This window comes from Scardinius erythrophthalmus (assembly GCF_964197995.2).
Source record: "Scardinius erythrophthalmus genome assembly, chromosome: 9".
NCBI lineage: Eukaryota > Metazoa > Chordata > Actinopteri > Cypriniformes > Leuciscidae > Scardinius > Scardinius erythrophthalmus.
This window is the reverse complement of record NC_138229.1, coordinates 27,652,927-27,671,724: the sequence shown is the minus strand read 5'-3', so window position 1 is coordinate 27,671,724 and position 18,798 is coordinate 27,652,927. Positions and strand designations below refer to the sequence as shown.

At 36.6% G+C, this 18,798-nt stretch overlaps 2 protein-coding genes across 2 annotated transcripts in view; one reads left to right on the top strand and one right to left on the bottom strand.

The window, feature by feature from the left end:
* cdc73 (cell division cycle 73, Paf1/RNA polymerase II complex component, homolog) overlaps window positions 1–18,798 on the bottom strand; it is a 34,692-nt gene that overhangs the window by 3,969 nt on the left and 11,925 nt on the right. Inside the window, exons 9-16 of the mRNA XM_081374371.1 lie at window positions 15,388–15,466; window positions 14,981–15,045; window positions 6,450–6,507; window positions 5,640–5,675; window positions 5,289–5,376; window positions 3,566–3,727; window positions 830–930; window positions 179–320 (exon numbers count right to left, since the gene is read on the bottom strand). Coding sequence (XP_081230497.1) covers window positions 179–320; window positions 830–930; window positions 3,566–3,727; window positions 5,289–5,376; window positions 5,640–5,675; window positions 6,450–6,507; window positions 14,981–15,045; window positions 15,388–15,466 — 731 coding nt within the window. The remainder of the gene's footprint in view (window positions 1–178; window positions 321–829; window positions 931–3,565; window positions 3,728–5,288; window positions 5,377–5,639; window positions 5,676–6,449; window positions 6,508–14,980; window positions 15,046–15,387; window positions 15,467–18,798) is intronic.
* LOC308695364 (beta-1,3-galactosyltransferase 2) lies at window positions 10,596–13,568 on the top strand (the record flags this gene model as incomplete). The annotated part of the gene is made up of 1 exon (XM_081373487.1): window positions 10,596–13,568. Exon 1 carries the CDS (start codon window positions 12,420–12,422, stop codon window positions 13,566–13,568), a length of 1,149 nt encoding a protein of 382 aa, XP_081229613.1. The 5' UTR covers window positions 10,596–12,419.

The following is an 18,798-nucleotide window of genomic DNA, read 5'->3' as shown; positions in this document are numbered from 1 at the left end:
TACCATTTTTGTCTTGCCCCATTTTTTTGCCCATGAGCGTATGTAACAAAAATATTGACAAGTTGGAAGTGCATGAATGACAACAGTACACTGTGAGAAGCCATTCCTCTCCGGTATGTGCTATGCTAAATGTAGGTGAAAGGACATCAATTGATGTACACAGAGTTGCAATACTGACCTGTCCAGTGTTTCCCAAAAGCGGAGGAAGACCGGTCGGTCCAAGTGTCGTTTGTGGTGGCTCAGCTCCAGCACGGTCACGTCCCACTTCTGTACGTTCGGGTCTGTTCGTGCCTCATCGTACTTCAGGTGAAAGGCTCGGACTAAAACAATAGCATGACATAAAACACTCTTTCTAGGTACATAACCAATGTGGTGTATTGCACAGGGTTTGCTCTGTCATGAACACTAGTTTCAAGGACTTTCTAAAGCACCTTTTATATATCAAGCACAATAGTCAAAGTTTGGAGAGAGAGAGCTTATATCTATAAAATTATATACAGTACTGTGCAAAAGTCTTATGCACGTCAGTACTTTCACCCCCCAAAAAAATAGTTTTAAGCCAGTTATTTATATCTTTTGCTGTAATATGTCAGTAGGAAATATCATTTTACATTATCTCCCCGTCGTTCTGGCTTTGGCAGCGCATAAAGGCCAATTTTTGTAATAGCACCATGCTACTCTAACCAAATTTAGTATTTGTTTAATTCAAGCACTTTCAAGGACCTATGTTTGTTTTCACAGACTTTCCAATCCTTGCGTCCATGTGTGTGAAATTCAAGTAACCCCCTTATTGTCAATAATGTGTTGTGTTTCCCCAGACCAATCTCACTTTTGGCAAAAATATCCACAGGAGATCCATCAGGCAGCAGCCATGGCCAGCCCTTAAACTGCCAGGCAGGACCCTGGACGAAGACAGCCACTACACGATCCCTGTGAACAAACAACAACAGTCTAAAATCAATTCTTAAATCCCAAGATCAATCTTTCAGTTGATGCATTAAAATTTGTAGCATGCCTCCCATCCAATAAATCGCAATAAGCTCTTTATTTTGATACTTTTTATATGAATAGGAATTTTGATATTAATCAATTTCATCATGAAATTCAAACAATAAATGTCGCTTGAAGCCGTTTACTGTGCCATGAAAATCAGTGGGTATTTTGAAAAGAAACGGTATAATTTAATGAAATGTATCGTGTCTCATGTAATCTCTCAATTAGTGTCTCAACCGTAGAAAGACGTCAACACAACAGCTTGTAAACAGTCATGAAATGAGAATTGTAAGCGATTTCACCACGGTAAGTAGCCTACAACAGTCAAATAAGCAAGAGAAATTAATAAGCATTTACATGTCCAAAATGACGATGTTATGGCCACAAAAAAAAAAAAAACATTTTATAGAGTTTTAATGTTTAGATTTAAATAACAAATTAGAGTAGAAAAATATTTTTTGGCTAAATGAAAACTTTATTTTTGTGTTTCAGCACAAAAAAAAAGAACTTGGTGCATCAGTACTCGGAATGTGTAGGAACCAGAGTTGGGTAAGTTATTCTAAAAAAGTAATTACTTACTAGTTACTAATTTCCTCTTCAACAGTGTAATAGATTACTGTACTAATTACTCAAAAGTATTTAATTACTGATTACTAATTACTTTCTAAATCCCATATCAACCTCAACCAGCTGAATAATACAAGGATAGACAAGAAATTTATTTCTTTCAAATAAATACTATAAAATTGCATGAATTATGCTTAAACTGACCAAACAATTTAAAGGGAGAAGATAACATAAACATGCTTTTTAACATCAGACAATACATTTTGATGTTAAACCCACTATTGTTTTATATAGAATTGTTCTAGTTTATACCAGTGGTTCTAAACTCCAGGCATCGGGACCCACTGCTCTGCACATTTTGTATGTCTGCCTTATTTAACACCTCCCGAGAACTGGAGTTGAGAACCACTGGTTATACTAGTCTGATCTCATGACATGTCATAAGTATTTTACAAAGTGGCTAATTCGTACAAATTTGTACAAGTGAGGTCGTACGATTTAGCCACCTCATAAAATGCATACGAATTGCTGTGAGATCGGATTGGTTACATCTCAATTACATCAGAAGTAACTAATTAAATTAAAGAAAAATTAAGAGTAATCCCTCACTTTACTTTTTCGAGGGGAAAGTAATTAAATTACAGTAAGTTATTACTTAGTAATTAGCAGTGGTGGAATGTAACGAAGTACAAATACTTCATTACTTTACTTAAGTAAATTTTTCACATATCTGTACTTTACTTAAGTAGAATCGATAGAGCATACTTTTGACTTTTACTTCATTACATTTTGCAGCAATTATTACACTTTCTACTCCACTACATTTCTACATTGTTTCGTTACATTTTCTGATCAGTTTTTCCCCAAAACAAGGATTGAAAAAAATATCTGGTGCTGCCAGTAAGGCACCTGAAAGCTGTCACAAAGAACCGGCAAATGTAATGATTATGAATATGTAAAATATAGCAAGGAGACATTTGACGATGCTGACTTGCGATCTTCGCAGTAGTGAACGCACCAGAGAGAAATGCACATTTCATACGGATTACATAAGCAGAGAGACGTCTGTTTTCTTTCGTTTTGAATTGTTCTGTTTAAAAGTAGACATTTCAAGCTTTCTGTAGATGTATTTCACAGGTCTGTGAGGCAAGTAGGCTACCTTATACGAGTTTCAGTTCATTTATGAGTCGAGCTCCAGTTCACGTGCCGGCACCTCCGTGTCGTGATTATCTATTGTCTGCTATATTTACTCCTTTATTAAATCCAGGCAATTGGTTGATGAAACATTGATTAAAATTAAGATACAATTAATACGAAACTTTAAGGCTTTCTGTTTGAGGTCTTTTAGTGCTGCTTTCAGAGCACTCACATCCGTAACATTGTTTTTTCCTCACAAAGCGAACACGAAAAATTAAATAAAATGAATATGTTATGTTCTGCGGAGAGCCAGCCCTTCTTCATCCAGTGGGTAGTATTACTTTTGGTTTGCGCAGTGTAATTCACAGAATTACTAAAAACTATTTTGCCACCTAAAAGTTAAAGATTTTTTGTGTCACATGCATAGCCTATTTCCCTCGTATTAAATATAAAACGCATGTTTTTCTAATATCTGGACTCCTTTATTAAGAGAGTATGGATATATAATCAGTTTCAATATATTGGTATTAAATGCATTTTCTGAGAATTTATATTTCAAGTTTTGACTGCAAATGTCACGTCCATAACGCTAGAATTGCCCAATTTTAAAGAATTTATCCTCAACTAGTTTTGTGGTGTAGGTTTTTACTAGAAGTACCACAATGACAACCCTACTTAAGTAAATATGTGTCTGGTTATTTGTACTTTTACTTAAGTACTGAGATTCAGTACTTCCTCCACCACTGGTAATTAGTTACACCCAACACTAGTAGGAATGGCTCTATTATCAACAATGCCCAAAAATTAACCTTAAAATTAACCTAAAATTATAGGCTCTGCTTCTAGATGTTGTGAAAGACAGGCTCACCAGTCCTGTGGGGCCAGTTTGAGCGGCTGGTCGATCACTCTGTAGGGTACAGTGACACTGAGCGTGGCACCTCCTGGCTGAACCTGATCTTTACGTCTCTGCAGAAGAACCTCGTTGTCCCTCTGGATGCCCTGCTTCTTCTTATCCTCGGATGTGAGAAATCTGTCAAGTAAAACAATTCCACCAGTGATATAAAATGCATTTGACCAATTTACATTTGAAACTGGAATATCTGAACAAATGTCAATTGACCGAACAGTGCGTACATTGTCTAGAACACAATTGCATCAGGGCTCAAGACTACCATTGGAGAGCGTAGCACCAGTGCCACTTAGTTCTACAGATGGAGGAATTTTAAATCATAAACTATTTTAATCATAAAATAACTATTGTTTTGCATTTTTAAGTGCAATACCTAATAATATTGTATTTTTATTTATTGGTAAAGCACTGAGCTTAAGTTAAAATTCAGATAAAATTTACTTTTAATCAACAACAGTAACAAATTACATTAACGTAAAAACATTCAACTTTGTAACAATAGCATGGTTCCAGTTAGGGCCGGGACACACCAAGCCGACGGCTCTTATCGGGCTCACGTCGACGGCAGTTTGCCCGATTCAGTTGAATCGGCGTCAGGGCCGTCGGTGAGAGTAGGAACTGATTTGATGTTCAGTTTAGCAAACGAGTTCTTAGTGCATGAGAATTAAAGTGAAAGTGATGAAAGCGAAAGTGATGAAAGAGCAAGTCAGTCAAAACGGCACAGACAGAAGGCTGATCTAGCTAATGTCATGCTATCCTACCCAAGCATTCCAAATCATGAATATTTTCATAACATGAGCCGCTTAAAATGAAGAAAGATGTCATTGTTGATCATTGTAGCCAATCACAGACATATATGTTGAGCACGTCAACACAATGACCAATCAAAGGTGTTTAACAATCCATTCAACAGCACTCAAAATGCTAGAGAAATGCTGCTATCGTCAAAATTTTTTTTTTTTCAGTACCGACTTGGTACCGAAGTCAGTACATTTTGACAACTCTACTTTGTTAACGTTTCATACATCTCATGTATCTTTGTTTTGGTTTCTCCTTTTGAATGACTTATATAGACTATTGATACCTGCTGATATAGTGTTAATTCCTTACATGCAGTTTGCAGTCGGCTACAGTCTGCTAGTTCTTTGAAGTTCGGCTTATATTGATATATATATATCTGATGTCTATGGTTTATAACAGAGAATTCTGCGCTGAATTTGAATGGTTATAACCGTAAAAAAAAAAAAAAGGTAACCGTAATTACGAGATGGCAACCTGTGACATTCTACCAGTAGTTGTTCATGTCCTCAGACTCAGATTTATGCATTTTTTTAAGATCAACATGATCAGTGCTGAAATGAATCTGCATTAGACAGGTGGTACAAGAGCGAGCTCTGTAAGTTGTTTATGTTCACTATTATTGTAATGTTATGTGCTTTGAGACGTGGTAATTTAAAGTCTCTTGTGACGCTTTGTAAACTCTACTGTTCATGTTTTGAAGGAGGCGTGGCTTTGGAGACACTCTCAAGAGAGGGTGAGATCTCATGCTTTCAAACCTAGCTTGCTACTGTTAGCCGCTCTGAAAATTGCCAACCCTACCTTTTAATTTAAAAGCCTTAATTTAGCTTTTTAATGTCAACTTAACTTTCCTATGAATCAAGCATATCTATTCAGCACTTACTTGAGGTCCTGCAAGAGATCCTTGGCGTTGAGCATTGTGATTAAAGATGTTGTAGCAGCAGGGATGATGATAATGGGAGTTCTAGAACCTGGAAAAAACAAGCAAATCCACCAACTGAATTTTTTGTAAAAACAAACTAGCTCTCTGCAAAGATCCTATGAGAAATCAATTAAATATTTTATAGCAAAGTTAGAAAGACGTATATTAACACAAAAAAAAACAAAAAAAAACATAAGCTTTCTATGACTAAAAAAAATATTTTTAATCTTGAGAACTGTAACTATGTCTTAAAAACATGCTTTGTTCAAAATAGCATATTTCCTTTCCTCATCCACAATGTTAAAGACGTACCTTTCTTTTGATTGGGAGGGGGTCTTGCTTGAGAGACTAAAGTAAAGAAGAAAAAAAACACATGGACAATTTTTTATTCTAGCCAGAAAATGTGAAATCATTCATGCACATGCTACAACTACGCACATTTGAAACATGAGATAAACAGTAACAGATTCAACATTTCAATTGAGCATCTAAAATGATGTGTGTGAAAACTGTGAAACTGTGTGCTGTGTTTTCCCATCTCAAGTTCAAAAGAGCGAATCCTTTAATCTTTATCCTTGTGCAACAGAACACTCCTCACATATTAGATGAGTAAATCATCTCTGGCATCTTTCAGCAAATTAGTACTTTAGTTGGGTGATTAGATGGATGTTCTGTTGTTTTAAAGGAATTGTTCACTCAAAAATGAAAATTCTGTTTCCGAGAATCTTTATAATGGTTTATAAAAATGTAAATAGATATTTTTCTAACAAAAACCCATAACTTCCCCTCACAATGCATTTATTAAATCACTCACTGGAGTCATATGGATTATTTTTATGATAGATGGATGTGCTTTTTGGATCTTCAAAAATTTGAGCACTCTTCAAATGGCATTACAAAGCTGGGAAGAGCCAGGATATTATTTAATACATCTCAAATAGTGTTCGGTTGAAAGAAGAAAGTCATATACACCTAGGATGGCTTGAGGGCGAGTTGGGTTTGGGTTTTAAAAAGTAACAGAAAAGTTCAAATAACCACCTCAGATAATATGCTATATATGCAATATTATAGCCATCAAATTACACAAACTATTCCTTAAATCTTAAAGGAGTTCTTCCATACCTGGTCTGGGAACAGGCTGCATGGCTGGTGTTTGGGCCTTTCTAGCAGATGCTCCTTCCTACACACACAAAGAGAGAGAAAGAAAATGCACATTAATGCAATGGTAAGTCAGGTTAATTTAGATTAGTCTAAAGGCCTAACAGTAACAGAAAAAAATACTTGAGAATCCATTTTCTTCAGTTTAACCCAAAAGATGCACACTTTATGTATCTCTTCTTGTCAGTGCAGAAGACTTTAAAAATTAAACTTTATAAGCAAAGTCAAAGGGGTAATTTGGGCTTTCTATCTTGTACAGAACATCAGTTCAGTCTAGGGCTGTAGCGATATGCGATATGAAACCGACAATCAGATCCACGAACCTGTGTCGCGGTGTGAGAAGGCAGATTCAGACACACCCCTTCCAACTCCCAGAGTTATCCTTCCCGTCCAGATACAATGCTACCACATCTTTAAATTACTATTAGTATTATTTGAAGTTAACATTATAAAATAGAGGATGAATTCTTTAAAATTGGGCAATTCCAGCGTTATGGACGTGACATTTGCAGTCAAAACTTGAAATAAATTCTAAGAAAGTGCATTTAATACCAATATATTGAAACGTCTGTTTATATATACATACTCTCTTAATAAAGGAGTCCAGATATTAGAAAAATATCAGTCTACACATGCATTTTATATTTAATATGAGGGAAATACACAAGCGTTACAGACATGACAAAAAATCTTTAACTTTTAGGTAGCAAAATATTCTTTAGTAATTCTATGAATTACACTGCGCAAACAAAAAGTAATACTACCCACCAGATGTAGGGTTGGCTCTCCACAGAACATAAAATATTCATTTTATTTTATTTTTCAGGTTCACATTTATGAAAAATGTTACGGACGTGACCTCTCTGAAAGCGGCATTAAAAGACCTTTCACAGAGACCTTAAACAGAAAGCACAAAGCCTTTCTTTAAAGTAAATTTCGTTTTGTATTAATTGTCTCTTAATTTTAATCAATGTTTCATCAACCAATTGCCTGGATTTAATAAATAAGTTAACTCCAAGATTTGAGAAGCAGTCGTCAGTGAAATAAAGGGAACACAGCAAAAGTTTAGAATTATACTGCTGTGGTATTTTGGTAAAGATTAACTTTAACCACTGATTCTTCACATGCTCGTCCTTGGGCAAAAAAAAAAAAAAAACTGGCTTTACCTTCACATTGTAGAGCACAGCGTCTTCTCGACATGATGCTCTCCAGCATCCAGGAATTAGCTACAGGTTTGAGGTTCAAGTTTTCCCTGGTGTCTGTGCGCACAATAAGTGGGCAAGCAATATGCTGATGTTTCGTCTTGACGTCACAACGAAACGGCTTATGACTCGTTTGAAAAACGATTCATTTAATTGACTCCGAGTTGACTCTTAATTTTGAAAGACAATAACTTTATATATGGTGGTGGTGCACTTTCAGATTTTCAGATAATTTCATTCACTTAGAGCTGTTACACACTACATGAAATCTTCAGATTTTAAATATAACTATATATTTATATACTATATAAACTATGACTATATAAATATATGCATTTCTAGTTTAAAACAATACCAACTTAAATTGTATTTAATTAAAAAAAATTCTAATAACATAAAACTTTGAAGCTATTTATATATAAAAAAAATCATTATGACAATAATTAATTGTGACTATAAACTACAAAGTGTCTGCTTTCAAATAAAACAATACTTATGCTTTACGTGCAAAGGCTTCATGAACTGTCCGTTTTAGTTTGGATTTGCCATTTCCTTGAAAGCAATGCGGTTTCTAACCAGACAAAGTATTTATAAACCTCTTATAAATACCAGCAATTATAATCAGAAGGGAGGGTGTTCATGAATGTCATGTGGAGAAAGAAAGGTGCATGTGTGGTTGAAGATGTCAGCAGAACCATGCGTTGGCACATTTTCACCTCCCTTCCCCCAGCTTTTCTCCAAATGATCAGAATAGCAGAGCAGCACAGCACAAAACAGAGCCGCACACAGCATCATCGCTGTACAGGCAAGCGGTATCGAAGTCTGTGAGGAATAGGGGGTGGATGCCTGAGCAACATGAGAAAATTCTAAAGTAGCTTCATCCGCGCTGCATCCCATCATGTCTCAGTCAGCGTTTGACAAGAGAGACGCAGTTAATGGTCTTAGGAATTGAATTTATGAATGGGAAAACACCTAAAGCCACGGCCAATCGCTGACCTCCTAAATCGCACATCATCTGTGAAATCTACAGGAAGACGAGCAGCAAATTGATGAGAAAAGAAGCAAAGGAGTGGCAACTACAGGAAGAGGAAGATATTGGACTGCAGCAGCTGTTAAAATGTACGGGACTGCTGAAGCAGGCAAAGAACATTTCTCACAACTGTCAGATATCTTCTGACGCTGGTGCTGATGGGATTCATTCTTTCAAGCAATCCTGGTTTAAGAGAAGTAAGTCAAACTAAGATGCCACATTGACATCTGTGTGTGTGATTTTTATTTATTTATCTGGATGTAAACAAGAATTTACTCTGAATGCTTTTTCATGTTTAGCCAGAAATTAGTCTCTGACTCACAATTAGCTAGTGACAAGGGAAAGAGAAGGGAAAAGAAATGAAACACCTCAGCCACCTGTGGCCGTATTTACAGCTGGTATTAAACCTGACAATTGCACCAACAAACTTTTTTTGTATGTGAATGTTGTTTTATGTGAATATTATGACACCATCTGCATATAGCATGAAAAAGACCGATATAACAATTCAATGGTTTATTAGTTAACTGTGAAGGCACTGAGCTGTATAATGTCTGTTGCATAATCCAATATTATAATCTAATATTCCTGCTGCGCTGCTGTGTGCGTTTTAATGTTAATAAAAAAAATAAAATAATCACTCACTACTTTTGACTAAATAACTTCTGTAACTTTCATAAGGATTAATATGTATAGGGCCCTATGATTTCCGCGATGTGAAAAACGTAGACAGAATCAAGTCATAGAAATGGAATTTAATGTATAATGCGGAGTGTCACAGAATTTGTCAGTTTTGATGAATAAATAAAAAGTAGGTCATTACACTTAAATCAAATCGCTCACATCCCCTGCACAGCCTGGAACATATGATTTATATCCATGATCTGCTATTTTCCCTATTGTCCTTGCTTGATTCTTCACAGTACCTGCAGAACTTCTGATGATTCGGCTGTACAGGTCCATGTTACTGCCTGACCTAGAACATGGGCTGGTATATCCTCCTGGGACCCAGGAATAGACTTTTGTCCACTGTAGTGGACATTATATTTTAGTGAATTTCTCTGACATCATACATGTCACAACCTGGGTGTCCTGTAAAGAGCACATTCAGGACTTTTTTGGAGGTTTCACCATGAAAACAACTCCTCCTTGGTCTTTAAAAATGTCTGACATTAATTTAGTGATCAAATGTAGGAAATGTGATAATATATTGTAATTATAATTTAAATCGGACTACTTTTCAAATTGTATTTCATAAACCAACATCTCAGGAAAATATTATGGGGTTTCAAATAAAAAAAATGACTTTGTTACAGAACAGGGCATTGATTTCATACGTGTCCACTGTAGAGCACACCAGGACTTAAATCATGTTTATCAGGCATTTTGGGAGACACAAGTGAATATGGAAATAAATTATACTTTAATATACATATGAAATATTAGATATTATTATTAAAATGTTTCTAATTATTACTCCAATTATTACACTTCTTTTTTCATTAAATGTTGCTCCAAGAACACATTAATGTGCAAATTAGATACAGTGTATAGATACATTGCATTGAATGGGAATATTAATTTATGGCTATTTTACCCACATATTGCATAAAGCAAAATGGTGTATCAATTCATTCTGTTATATTCATAACATAGTTGAGAATCATCTTTATACAAATTTTGGTTACAAAAAATCCTGAAACCCCCAAATTTATTGGTGACTGAAAAAAAAATCCCATTGTTTTTGCCTATACATATAATTTCATGTCATTTTATTTTTTAAACAACTTAGTCCTGGTGTCCACTACAGAGGACATAGCATAACGTATGAATAAAATATTTTTCAAAAATGTTTTTTTTTTTTTTTTTTTTAATTAGGGCCCGAGCACCGATGGTGTGAGGACCCTCTTGGAATTGCTCTGTTTATTACCATTTGTTTCTTGTGCTCTAAACAATGTGATGACATGAAAAAAAATCTAAATTCAAAAAACTTTTTTTTTTCTGGTTATCAGGAGGATATGCAAATTTTGTGGGTGTAAATATTATCCGGACAGCAATGTTTTTCAGTGGTCTTTTGCATGTACGAGCTAAAGGAGGATACAATGGTGTTTGAGGCTCACGTTATGTTCATGTTCAGGTATCAGTTCCATGTACAGAACTCTTATTATTCAACTAGGCCTATGCCTAGGTAAATACAGTTGTCCATTCTATTGCACCTTTAACAAAGTAATTGTAACAAATATGTTATTGTTGTACAGTATAATTTAGCTATGTCTCAATGTAATAATAACGTATGTATTTAATTTATACAGTGAAGAATATGCAGTGTTATATTTGTTTACTTTATTTCTGTACCTTTACCCACCTTAAAAGCACTGTTTAAAAAGCACTTTGTTTTGTTGTGTTGAAATAATAAAAAAAATGTTTTTCAAATAATTTAACTTTCTTATATTATTTAGGTTATCATTATTTACTAATATTTATTTCAACGTTTTACAGGCTGTAGTGTGTCGTTTCACTGACGGAAGTGCTAAAAACACGAACGTAACGTCTGATACAAAATGGAATGGAAGCTTGAGCAGTATTTATTATTATTTTTATATTTCAAAATGTATTTAAGTAAGGTGTGATAGTGACTCTATAGGTCACAAGGATAATCACACCAGGCATCCACTTAAAGGTCGTTCCAAAATAAGTTAAATACTTTAAAGGCAAGGAAGTGCAGAAGGTTCAAACAACAGTGGATAAGAGCAAAAATAAAAACAAAGGTTACAAAAACAGTGTAAAAACTAGCACTGTGTTGAGGTACTAAAACTAGCACCAACTTCTCTCACAAACTGTTGGAGACAGCAGCATTAACAACCTTTGCATTAAGCTCCGAACTCCTCTCTGTTCCCCTGTGCCTCACTTCTAAACACTTAGGCTATGTCTACGTTAATCCGGATATTTTTGAAACCGGCACATAACAGGCACATTACCGGTATAAACATGAATATCTATTGGTACAATATGCGTCACATTAAAAACTCGTTTTTAAAATACCTCTGTTTTGACAGTCCACACTACAACGTGAAAAGGGCTTTTCACATTTTAATAAAACCTCTACTGAAGTAAATTAATTAAATTAAGTTCAAGTGTATGCAATTCCATAAGGGCTAATCGTAGTATCTTTGATTGTGTAAGGGTGAATCCGACCGTCTAAGATATTAGCCAATTACCTAATTACCGATGAACAAAACCGGCGAGATTGTGTCGTGAGACCCGCGGAAGACGCAAGGACCTCTAAATGAAATAGCTTCCTAATCTGAGCGGGTAAAACATAATTAAAGAGTTAAAAAAAGAATAAATCAAACATTCGCTTACTTTTAATGATGCCCAGATATCATTAAAACCTTTTTCATTTATGGAGTCAGATAAAATAACGAGTCAATACATGTGAGAAAATGCATTTCATTTAATCTTGTTGTTGCGTAAAAGGAAAGACAAGAAACGCGCAAAAACCTTAACCCGTATTATTGGAGACCTTCATTGGACTAATAGACGGGCTTACAAACCCATAATATACATATGTAAAATATATTGCAAATTTTGTGTAGCACTTTAGCAAATAAAAATCATCCCCTTTCTTATTTGCAGATTTTCGCATTTGGACTCGTATGTTATTCGGAGAGGCTTGACAAATCCAAAGAACCCAAAGTGATCATGCGATTGAAGCTGAGGAACAGATACCGCAGGGTTTCCCTTTTTCTCATTCTGCTTGTGTTTGTGGGATGCCTCATTACTCATGGCCATTACATTACTCATTACATTTGGCCCTGTCAAATCACCCAGGAGATGTTTACTACTCAGTGGCCCCAAACCATGAAAATCTTCAACAACTCAACCACGATGAATCCAAACGGGTTGAGAGAGCTAGAAGCGACCCCTACACCACTAATATCACACGAAAATGTCATCTCATATTTGGATGTTTTGAACATCAGTTCAAGTAATGAGATGAGAGCAGCGAGGACACTTAAAATTGAGCCTTACGGGTACATCCTTAATGAGCCGAGCGCATGTCTCCTGAAAGCACCTTTCTTAGTGCTTTTGATTTCAGTTGAGCCCAAGAAAACAGACGCCAGGGACGCCATCAGGAAAACGTGGGGCAATGAAAGTATGGCAGGGGACTTGGGTTTCATCCGTCTGTTCTTCATTGGTGTAAATAACGACACCCAAAGAAATGGCAGCAAACTACAGCAAACAATAGAGGATGAAAGTCGACAGCATCATGACATCATCCAGCAAGATTACAGGGATACTTACAACAACCTTACCCTCAAAACGCTGATGGGGATGTACTGGATCACAAAGTATTGTCCAGAGGCCACATATGTCATGAAGACAGATAGTGACATGTTTGTCAACACTGAATACCTCGTCCACAAATTCCTCAAGCCCATGGGACAACTAACACAAAAGTATTTCACGGGATATTTCATGACAGACTTCTCCCCAAACCGAAACAAAGAGAGTAAATGGTATATGCCCCCAGAAATTTATCATGGTAGGCGATACCCCACCTTTTGTTCGGGAACTGGGTACGTCTTCTCAGGTGACGTGGCTAAGAGGATATATGTGGCGTCTCTGAGCATACCCAGGCTGCATTTAGAAGATGTGTATGTGGGTATCTGTCTAGCTAAACTGAGGATAAAACCAGTGCCACCACCAAACGATCAGCTGTTTAATCACTGGCGAGTGCAGTACTCCAGCTGTACGTACAGCAAACTGATCACTTCCCATGGGTTTCACCCCAATGAGTTGATCCAGTACTGGCAGCACCTGCAGAGCAACAAACACAATCCCTGCTAGACGACAGGGTAAAAGAACAGATTTTGCCTTGCTTTATTGGTGTGTTTTTTGTTTTTGTTTTTTTTTTTGGGGGGGGGGGGGGGTCTTACCAAATATAACATTAGATCACATCAGGGTTACGTACAACTTTTGTTTTTTTGATTATCAGTTTTTCATTATGTAATATTAATGCTGGGTTATTTTCACATATCTGACTAGTTAAATGGGTATAAAAATATGCAGTTGTGGGTCTTGAGCATTGGTTTTTGTGATCAATCTTATAGGATTGTAAATAAGCAGAAAAAAGTCCTTTGAGATATTACAGCTATAATGAAGAAAATCAGGGCACCTTTTGGTCCACAAAATGGCCGCAAGTGCCTAATTTATCCCCCAACAGACAGCAAAATCTTGACATTCATGTTATGGTCAGTACAGTAAAGAGAGACCTCTTACAGCTCCTGAAACATCTACCTATACACATACTTCCAGAGTCCTAAGGTCAAATTCAACAATAAGCTTCAATCAAACATAACGTGCTCAAACTAGACTAAAATATAACTTGGTAAATGCAGAGGAAGTGACAAAGGTTTTAAAAAACCTTGGTAAAAAGTTTGGTGAAGCATAAAGGACGAGCAACAACAGTGGAGATCGAGAGAGGCCAGGCCTGGATTTTATTTGATGTTTATGTTTTATTTGATGTGATAGCAGTCGTCCGTGAGGGGCTGCTGTCTTTTACTTTCGTTTTGTATTTGTTTTATTTTTGATATTAAAGTTTCTTGAATGTTCACCGGTTCCCACCTCCTCCTTCCCACAAAATTGAACCTCGTTACAGTTTATTTCTTCACTCAGTCCGTCAAGGTCAGAAAGTGGACACACTGGAGAGCTGCTTTATAGTAGAAATTCTGATTTCTGAAATTGAAGAACTGACAATTTTTTGTTTTGTTTAATACTTAAGGTGCAGTTTGTAATATTGGCAGCAAGCCTTTAAAATGGGTATATCCACATCCCTTTGATCAGATGCTTTAACTGCACTTTTCTTATCACTTGTTGTTGTGTGTTGCGTTATTAGAGAACAATGTCCAGAATTTACATTACATATTTACATATTCTTACTGCTCCCAGGAACACATGCAAATGTAAAGTACTGACTGAGCAACAAGCTTAATTCAAATTTTCTTTCTTTTTTTTTTGTTAAAGTGCTATGGACCAAGTAGCAGTTTCAGCTGAGACAAAACACCTTCCTTTAAATACAGTTGCCATGTGTCATACAATGGGGCCATGGTTTAACAACCAGTTCATTCATTCATTCAAGGAAAAAAAATTCAAATAATGCCAGAAAAGTAAAAAAAATACTACCACAAAATATTTGTCATTCATAGTTTGTATCTGAGGTACAGTCAAAAACAAATAGGATGCATAACATATGAACTTACCGTCACTGACTTCAGCGTCATACCGTGATAGGTTCCCATGGTGTCAATTTTAAAACCCTCCGTTTCTGTAGAAAAAAACAAATACACAAAACAAAACAAAAACATTTCATAATTTTCAGTAAGCCTCAATTCCATTTTCGGGGGCTTCATCATAAATGGATAATGATACACAAGTACCTCTTCGTAAATTTCAGATCAGAGTTTCCTAAACTGTGGGTCATAAACCTAAAGAGCTCGCTAACAGGTCACCCAGCCAACGATTTAAAAGGTTATAACTAGGAACATTTAAAAAAAAAAAAATTCTATTAAAAACATTTCTATTAAAAATGTTTGCTGCAGCATTACCATTTAGTCAACATGTTTGATGGTTCAATGGTCAAAAATAAAGCTGGTGAAAACCAACCTACCTTCTTTTCCTTTGAATCGCTCCTGATCGTATCTGTTGTATGCAGCTGGGACTGGCTGTTTATTTCTTGTTGCTGGATCCTATAGGATGAGTGCATAAACAAACATACATAGATTAGGTTAGCTACTTCATTAGAGTGCCACTAGACATTTTTTAATAACAGGTAAACTAAGGCTGCATGATAAATCAATAAAAACAATAAAAAAAAACAATATTGCAACATGGCTTTGTGCAATTGACAAACTGCGCAGGCAGTGATTTAAGTACACGTGCGCTATCGGTTTCAGAGTGAAGCACGGCACTGTTCATTTACCATAGACTTAAAAAAAAAATGGACTTAAGTGTCCGTGATGTCACCCGTAGGTTTCTGAAGAGCATTTTTTAAGCCAAAAGTGGCCGTCGCCATCTTGGCAGAGCGTCACCGCCCGTCACTCCCGGATAACAGAAAATGGGCAAAGAGGCGGGACGTGGGTGGAGCTGAGGAGTTAGCAAGGGGTTGCACGACTACTGATTTCTGCTAGTCGATTTCTTATCAAAACAATATTAGAGTTACTCGACTACTCGTGGTTCATGCGACTGTAAATGAAAAGACATGATATAGTTACTATCAATACATTTTTATTAGCCCAATGCATAGCCTAATGCAACAATTACATATGTAAACTCTTAAAACATTATAATTATTATGAGTATGACATTACATATTTAAATTTTCATGTAACACAGAGTAAAGCCAAATAAATAACCGTTTTTGCCTTTCATTTCAGACGCAATGTTTGCTTTTAAGGGGCCATTCACATGTCGCGTCTTTTGCGCGCTAAAGTTTGTTATTTCAAATGTAGGCAGGCGCACTCATAATGGAGGCGACACGCGTGGTCGCGGCGCGCTCGTTTTTCCAGGCGCGTATGCCGCGGCGAGATGAAAACATCTAAACTTTTCAGAATGCCGCAAGCGGTGCGCAGGTCATGAGACAAAAAAACAACCGATAAGCTTGCATTTCCGTAACAACATCAAAAGCTCGGCCGAACAGCTGATCGTAGCTGTACAGGGCGGGTTTTTATTTCTCATCTCCATAAATATATCTAGTGGTAAAGCTAATGCAAGGGCTAGAAATCATTAATCCTTTGCTGATATTTCCTCGTCAGCACAGTTCATGGTTGCACAGCAACGACAGACGCCATGGGAGCGCAAGCACTTGTGGAAAGAAGGAGAGCGTTTTTAGACGCGATATGTGAACAGCTCCTTACAGAGTTGGCAAATTATGATATTTTTGTCATCCTTGATGAAATACTTCCACACATCTGATGTGTGGTGTCTGTTGGTGACGTTCGCCATTTTGAATTCATTTATGGTTAATGGGTGCTCGAGTAGTCGATTGTTTCCGACAGCGCCGAATAGTGGTTGAAGTAGTCGATCTCTCGACTAGTCTGTGCAAGCCCTACTGCTTGCTGAAACCACACCAACCTAGATCAGCATGATCAAGTTAGCTCAGGCTAAGGAGCTAATGCTATATGCTACTGGCAGTACCGTCGCAAGGGCTGTGCCAAGTGTGCGACCGCAAAGGGCCTCGCACTAAATTGACAGCTGACTTGATGTAATGCCAAGCCAACAGTTAAAGTTTGTTTTTGGCATTATTTTTTTGCCAAATACTATAATAGTTAAAAGACATAGCTGTATTATTCTGCTAGTTAAAAATGTATTATGCAGTAACTTACAATATTGGTATGAGCGTGAGCGTGTGCTGGATTCATGCGCATACCAGAGTTTCCGCTAGGAAAAAATGGTGCCGGTCAAATATCGCCTCTTAATTAGTCAAGTTGAGGAGAACTGGAGGCAGGCTGAGTAACTTAAAAAATGACATAATCAGGCCGAATGCAACATGTTTATTAGCCTAACTTTTAAATAGACGGAAAAAAACATGAACGTCCGATTGGCGTCAATCAACGCCAATTGTTTTTACTATGGTTTCACATTCATAGTTTAACAAACCATTGCCAATCCCCCTTCCCCACATACATTATCTGAAGCCTATTATTTTTACTCAAGCGAACTTCCCAGTGTCTCTCCACAACTTGCAATGCGCATAAACCGCGTAACCTTGTTTTCCGCAAGGCGACTTCGCTGCTTCGTCTTGATCCGATTCTGCAGCGAGAACCCCCTCTCTGCAGGAACACTCGAGACCCATTTTCTACTATGGTTATGTACGTTTCTTCATTCGGATCTATTTGCGATCCATTCCATTCTAAACAAACAACTTCGTCCTTGTTTCATTATTCATTAAGATAATAATTAATAAATGCACGCGTAATTATCAGTGAACTTGATAAATGTTGCAGATATGTTTTGCTATGCATGCACAAACAAATGCCTTTCAACTTATATGTGCAAAATTGAGAATAAAATGAATGTGCAGCAATTTGTACAAATAGAGAGTAGGTCTACTATATGTGTTGTAGCCATTAAATAAGCTCATTTAGTTTAGTTTAATATTTGTTAAAATATTATAATGTTATTTTTTTATATTTATGTGGATTATGAAAAGTGAAACGCACGTGTAAGATAGTATGCGCAATATCGAGAGAAATGGAGCGGGTCAGACATGATCTTGACCACTTAATTAAGTTTTTTGTTTTGTAGAAAGCCTTTTTTGAAGTGAATTTCGTTTTGTATAAATTGTATCTTAATTTTAATATTTTTTCTATCAACCAATTGCCTAAATTTAATATAATAATAATAATTTTTAATATAGCAGACGATAGGCCTACATGACGGCGCCCGCGCGGTCACTTGCATTGCTCGTGAACAGGAGCGCATCTCATCCTAATTTAACGAAACTCAGCGCGGCCTAACAGACATGAAATATATCTTAAGAAAGCTTGAAATGTCTTTTTAAATTTAAAACGAAAAGAAATAGGCTACTCTCTGATTATGTAATCCATGATGTGCATTTCTCTCTATAGGCGCGTTCACTACGGAGATGGCGATCGTCAACTTCATCTTTACAGCTGTTGTTGCTGTTAATAAACTAAAAATAATAGGCCTATAATTTTAGTCGCTGTCCTCAGTGTCCAGAAAAGCGCTGAAATGGAGATGGAACCCGTTTTTATTTTTATTTTTGGCTTATCCAGTTTTCTGGAGGCCCACCTACAATCAAAATCCTGGCGCCGCTAGCTTTCAAACGGTAGAGCCTTTTCCTTTATAACATAGCCAAAGGTCGGTGTATTTTTGCTTTATACATTTTAGGCTTATTCTCAAATTCAGATTGTGTTAGGGGGGCGGGATTATTAGGCAATTTTAATCGGACAATTTGACCAGAGAGATTTAATTTTGTCGGACATTTCATTTTTTTTTCGGCCAATGTCCGGCAATTACCGGACAACGGAAACCCTGGCGCATACATGTCAGTGAGTGC